The sequence below is a fragment of the Vigna radiata genome, chromosome 7 (assembly GCF_000741045.1).
Source record: "Vigna radiata var. radiata cultivar VC1973A chromosome 7, Vradiata_ver6, whole genome shotgun sequence".
Taxonomy (NCBI): domain Eukaryota; kingdom Viridiplantae; phylum Streptophyta; class Magnoliopsida; order Fabales; family Fabaceae; genus Vigna; species Vigna radiata.
In genome coordinates this window covers 42,118,868-42,125,435 of record NC_028357.1, presented here as the reverse complement: position 1 = coordinate 42,125,435, position 6,568 = coordinate 42,118,868, and the positions used below count along the sequence as shown (strand labels likewise).

The following is a 6,568-nucleotide window of genomic DNA, read 5'->3' as shown; positions in this document are numbered from 1 at the left end:
CGCACGAGCCGAATCTAAATGAGCCGGGTTGAAATCTGACCCGCATATAAATGGGTTGTATTTTTCAAACCCAACCCGATCCGAACCTGTAATGGACTGGATTTGCTTGCCGATTGTGACCCATTTTGACAGTTCTAGTTGTAAGACTCATACTTTTGCAAGAAACTGAACTTTATAGATTCTTCTTGAGTTTTAGCTGAAAAAACAAATTATTAAATTAGTTTTTAAATTCCAGTTTAAATATTTTATTGTTAACTTAATCTTCTTGCATCACCAAGATAATATATTTTGTCTTCTCGGATTTAAAATTCATTACAGTATTTTAAATTTTGAATTTTTTAATATTTCAAATTTAGAACTGGTATTTTCAGTATTTGAATGTGAAAGAATTTAAATTTCACGTATAAATACAGGAATTAAAATATACTTAATCCATACAATGATCTCACATTTTATACAAAAAAACAATTTGTGGTGATTATTTTAATATTAACTACTTTTTATAAAAAAATACACACTTTCTTTAAAATAAAACCGATTCAATCATTGGTACCACTGGCTTACCTACAAAAAGTCTCTCATCTGTCACTTTCAAAATTTCTTGTACTGTACTTGCATCAATACTAAATTACGTATTTTTCATTTTTTTTTGTGAAAAATAAATTAAGTGCCTAAATAAAATATTTTCCCTCGCCTTTAGTTCATTAGAAATGGGTACGGGCCAAAGAAACTCTAGAATACAAAAATTTTAAAACCTAATTTAGAAAAACATAATTGAAATTTTATTTTTATGTATCTTTCAAACAAAATAATTTTAAAAAATTATATTCTCTTACATCTTAAATTTAATAAATAACTTTATAATATTTTACATGCATAATATAAAATTAGAAAGATGACCATTGGACGGGAGAAATAGTTGAGAAAATTTTGACCCCTTTGCCAAGTTCGGCCATATATGCGAAAAAAGCTTCATCTACTAACGCGTAAAATGATAATTACAAAATAGGGAGGAATAATTTATACAGATTTTTTATTTAAATGATTGAACAATATTTATAAAAAAGATACTCTTTGTCTAATTTTTTTGAAAGATTAAAAGATAATTGTCTCAATGTAGAAACTAATATACTTAACTTTTATAAGATAAACTTATTTCTAAATTACTTCTATTCATTATTTATGTCTCTGTAACTTTATTATGATTATACTAATAAACATTTAGTGTAATGTTCCTAAAATTATAATTGTACTAATAGGATAACAAGACTCTATACATTATTATCTTAAAATTTATAATATAATAATGGCTAATGGCTACATATTATCCAATATTAATTTTACAAAATTATATGTATGTAAAATTATATTATTTTTCTGCTTTTTAGTTAATGACTCATAAAATAATATCTATTAACTTATGATATTCTAACTTCAAAGTCTAAATTTTACTTAAAAGACAAGCGTTTAAACTTCTATTGCCTTTGATGATGAGTTCCTTAAGGAAATATAGAAGTCAAGTCAAGCTATAAAAGTACTAACATATTTTCAAAAGTTTTGGTTCATAAACATAAAATATCACTATCAACTTAGATTATTCAAGAGTCAATTTTAAAAAACTTAAATACTGTTTTTATATTTTGAAAAAATGTTTTTAAAGACAATGAACCATGAATACGGTAATTGAATCTAAGAAATGGGATCCAAATAATATTATTTATTACGACAATAATATTAATATTATTTATATGATTTTATGATCGATTTAAAATTATTTCATAATCAATAATTAATAATAATTATAAAAATACTAAATATACCAATCATATAATAACAAGTAAAGTAGATGAGATTAAAATGTTATAAAAGTATCATTATCCAATTTAATTTATCATCTGGCGTTAGTCATTTGTTTAAAACTTATGATTAGTTATTTGTGTATGAAAGTTGTTGAGCATCAATAGTTTTGAGCGACATTTCAACGGTTCCAAAGTAACGTTGAAGAATAATATATCATAATTCAAAAGCGGAGGGATAATGCTGTCTTTGACTAACCAATAATTACAATTACTCTAAAACTGCACAACATAAATGCCTCCCACTCATGGAATCATTCAAAGCGAGTCTGCGTCCACGAAATTTCCTACAACACTCTCTTCCATTCAATTACAGAAGAAAAATAAAAAAACCCCAAATACTGGAGCCCAGCACAAAATTACCCAAATATGGTAACACGATTTCTCAAAATGATATTGTTGTAACAACAATTGAATCCCAACTCCAAAAGCAATCAAATCATTCACCGATCAAATTGAAGGCAACTTCCCGATCAAGCACGTACTACCAATTATTTGCATATGCATGTCATACCCTGCAAGCAAAGATGTAATGATGCTCCAATAAGCTTCTATTTATCAATAAAGAAAAAGAAAAAGCAGTTTGGAATTTACTGTTGGAACTCTATATTGATCAAGGTGGCAGATGAATTGGCGATACTCCCGAAAGCCTTATCGGAGAGAACCATGGTTGTGCCGGCGGTGGAGGGCGGCGACACCGCAGATGCCGCGTAATCAACAATCTTAATCTGAATACTCTGGTCGGGAATGCAAGTCATAGGTTCCTCTGCACTTATACATCTCACAAGGTACTGCCTCCCACACGCCGCTCCATTGTCCCAGATTCCATCTCCGGCCGCCGCAAAAAGATTACTCGACGGAAACTGCGTGGCTTCGTTGCCGTAACACCCCGAGGCTATATAATATGATAGATATATAATTAAGAATTAATTGATGAGTTTATAGTTTGAGATATTTACATATATATATTTTTGGTGATGAAGGTACTTACGTAAATATGGAGGGGAGTAACGGGAAGAGGTGCCAACGTCAGCGTTGGAGTGGTGCGAGAGAATTATGAAAAGAAGGAAGAAAGAAGAAAAATAGTGAAGTGTTGTTGGTGACATGATCGGCGAGACGAAGGTGCGCGAGGATAAGATATTAAAACGTCAGGAATTATATATAATAGATGGGCTAAAGATATTTCTTAATATTATTTATAAAATAACTGTATAAAAACTTTCTTTTCTCGCGTTCACACTCATTAATTAAGTTGTTGGACAGCTCTGCACATGGACATGATAAAGTTATAATCTACAGATATTAATTACTTGTATGGGTAACGAGTAGTTCCTATGTTACTGCTTCTAAATAGGTGTAGGTGTTACATTTGCGAGTATACGTTATTTATAAAAAAATAATAATAATATTAATTTAATTTATATATTTTTTAATTGTCTCATAACAAATTGAAAAAAGAGTATTGATTTGTTTTTTGAATGATCACATACAAGATAAAAACAAAAAGAAAATTTGATTATAACATAAATGGTTGAGACATCTCTATTTTAGTTATCTAAAAAAATTATTTTCATCATTATTTCATAAATTCAATATTTCTGATTTTTTTTTGTGAAACTTGTGATAAGACAAAAAGTTATTGTAACACAAAAACTGATTTTTCTTTTTCATTAATTCACACAAATGTTTGGGGTCCTGTCCCACAATCTACACATAATGGAAAAAAAAATGGTTTATCAGTTTTATTGATGATTGTACTAAGTTAACCTGGGTGTTTCTTCTTAAACATAAAAACGATGTGTGTGATGTGGTTCGTTCCTTCCATCATATGATCGTTACACAATTTAACACATCTATTAAGGTCATTCGATCAAACAATGGAGGGGGATATTTTAAAACTGAATTAATAGAGTTCATGAACTTTAAAGGCATCTTGCATCAAACTACATGTCCTTATTCACCACAACAAAATGGAGTGGCTAGGAGGAAAAATAGACATATATTAGAGGTGAGAAGATCACTGTTGATAGATGATAATACCTTATCTCATTTATGGGGTGAGGTTTTGAGTTGTGTAGTTTATTTAATTAATCAAACCTCTTCTAATGTGCTTAACTTTTGAAGCCCTTTAGATATGTTGTATGATCATTGTATCCTTCCTCACATAGTTCATGCACCACCTCATGTTTTTGGATGTGTTAAATATGTTCACTTACACCCACATCAACGTACAAAGCTTGAAGAACGAGTTATCAGATGTGTTTTTGTTGGGTATGGATCAACTAAAAAAGGTTATAGTGCTTACCATCCACCATCAAAGAAATTTTATATCTCTATGAATGTGACATTTAATGAGAATAAATTTTTTTATGTTGATTCTACACCTTAGGAGGGCAATGAAAATTAATTTATTTGTCCCAAACACATTCAGATATTACCTATGCAGTGAATGTTGTTTAGTCAATTTATGCATGACTCAAAATTTTCATACGGATATTGTTGAAAGAATTTTCAGATATTTGAAATTCACTATTGGAAAAGGAATTTTATTCTCAAATCATGGAAACTTAAATGTAGAAGGGTACATTGATGCAGATTGGACAGGTTCAAAAGATGATAGAAGATCTACCTCTGGATACTTTACTTTTGTAGGAGGGAATCTTGAAACTTGGAGGAGTAAAAAACATGTAGTAGCAAGATCTAGTGCTGAAACAGAATTCAGAGGCATGACACTAAGTGTATGTGAACTTTTGTTGATTAAAAATGTGCTATCAGATTTGGGCTTTATGAAGCTATGAGTTTATAATGTGACAATACGTTAGCTATAGTAATTGCTCACAATCATGTGCAACATGATAGAACAAAACATGTAGAGATTGATAGACATTTCATCAAAGAGAAGCTTGAATCTAGAACGATTTCCTTTCCTTTTGTAATATTAGAATCGCAGTTAGTTGATGTTCTCACCAAAGGATTGTCAAGCAGATTGTTTAATGAGTCTTTATTCAAGTTGAGAATGTGTGATATTCATGCATCAACTTGAGTTAGGGGTTAAGATGTCAAATATTTTATTAGTAGATATTAGGTAATCAAATACTGTGTTGACTACAATTTAGACATTATTATAATTTGTGCATATTTGTGTACTTGTCATTTCTATAATAAATGAAAAAGTATAAAACATTTGTATGTATGTATATGTTGTTATGTTCTTTGAAATAATAAATCAGAATTATTTTTTAACCTTTTTTATAAAATGTAATAAAACAAACCCTTTATTTAAGGGTTAAGAGAACAAAAGTTGATCATCTTCACATCTGACATCAATGTTTCTATCTTAAATTTATTAAAATAAAACATTGTTAAAGTCAATTATTACATTTAAAACATTATTTGCTTCACATCTTAATAATTTTATTATGATTTTGTTCTTTAAAAATATCTTAAAAAATTATGTAAAAAAAAAATGTATTTAAATTATTTTTAGTCGTAATTCTTAAAAAATATATATAAAATTATAATACAAACTTGGTCACACGAAGAAATACTCAACACACTTTCACTATACTTATTAGTCATTCGTGAAGGAATGTTGTTATCATGATTCCAAATGAGCTTAGAAAAAAATATTAACAAAGACAAATTTTTGATGAAAATAATAATAATGAAAAGTTGAGATAGAACTACACATATTTCATGAAATAAAATAAGAAATTAGGATAAAAAAAACATTTTGAAAAGTATAATGTCTGACACACTATAATACACATGTCAAAGAAACCTTCAACAACAACAAAATGGCGAAAGCTCGTAGAAATTTGATGCAATAGATATGAAAAAGAATTTACACCCAATTAGGAAGAACTTACTTCTAGAGAATGAAACATACAAGCTTGAAGAATTAACGGACAACCTTTGTACCAATAAGATGGAATACAACACACTTGAAAATTACTACAATTAATTCCAATGATTGTAATGAAATGGTGTACTCTTCTTTTAGCTTTTTGTTCTCTCTTTCCCATCAAGGTTTTAATAGGGGAAAATAGGTACATTTCTTTCAAAAATATCTTTAAGTTACCATATTGAATCAATGATATCCAACAACGTTGAATAAAAGTTATTCTGTATTTATAACAAAGTCGTACTAATACCAATGGTTCAAACTAGACAACTAAGACACCAAATTAAAGTTATTCATTATACTCAACTAAAATACTTTAAAGTAGAGCCGTCAAAATGGGTCACAACCCGCGAGCCAACCCGGTCCATTACGGGTTCGGATCGAGTTGGGTTTGAAAAATACAACCCAATTATATGCGGGTCAGATTTCAACCTGGTTCATTTAGACCCGGCTCATGTGGGTTGAACCTGTGGTGAGTTGGGTTGGTGGGCCAACCCACCTACCTAATTTTATTTTTTTAATTTATTATTTTATTTATGAAACCCTACAAACTAAAATACTTTCTTCACTCCCTGTATATACCAAAAAAGTTTCACAAATCACTCTCGCGGTACTTGCTCTTATTTGACGGTGCTCTCACCCTCGCTTTACTGAAATTCTTCAAGGAGTAGGTAAAACACTCTTCCTTTTTCTTCTCTTTTCTCCATATTTTTGTTTTCTCACTTCTCTTTCTTTTTTTTTTCGAAAACTCTATAATGACAAAAATAGGGGTTTGCGAATTTGTTTCTTGTTATGGGGGATTTGAAGA

At 29.5% G+C, this 6,568-nt stretch overlaps 1 protein-coding gene across 1 annotated transcript; it reads right to left on the bottom strand.

Annotated features, from left to right (window-relative positions):
- Positions 1-1,985: 1,985 nt before the first annotated feature.
- On the bottom strand, positions 1,986-3,024 carry LOC106767729 (EG45-like domain containing protein). The gene is made up of 3 exons (XM_014652673.2): positions 2,848-3,024; positions 2,451-2,751; positions 1,986-2,371 (listed from the first exon to the last, which is right to left on the bottom strand). The coding sequence occupies exons 1-3, from the start codon at positions 2,960-2,962 to the stop codon at positions 2,365-2,367; spliced, it is 423 nt and encodes a 140-aa protein (XP_014508159.1). The 5' UTR covers positions 2,963-3,024; the 3' UTR covers positions 1,986-2,364.
- Between the last annotated feature and the right edge of the window lie 3,544 nt (positions 3,025-6,568).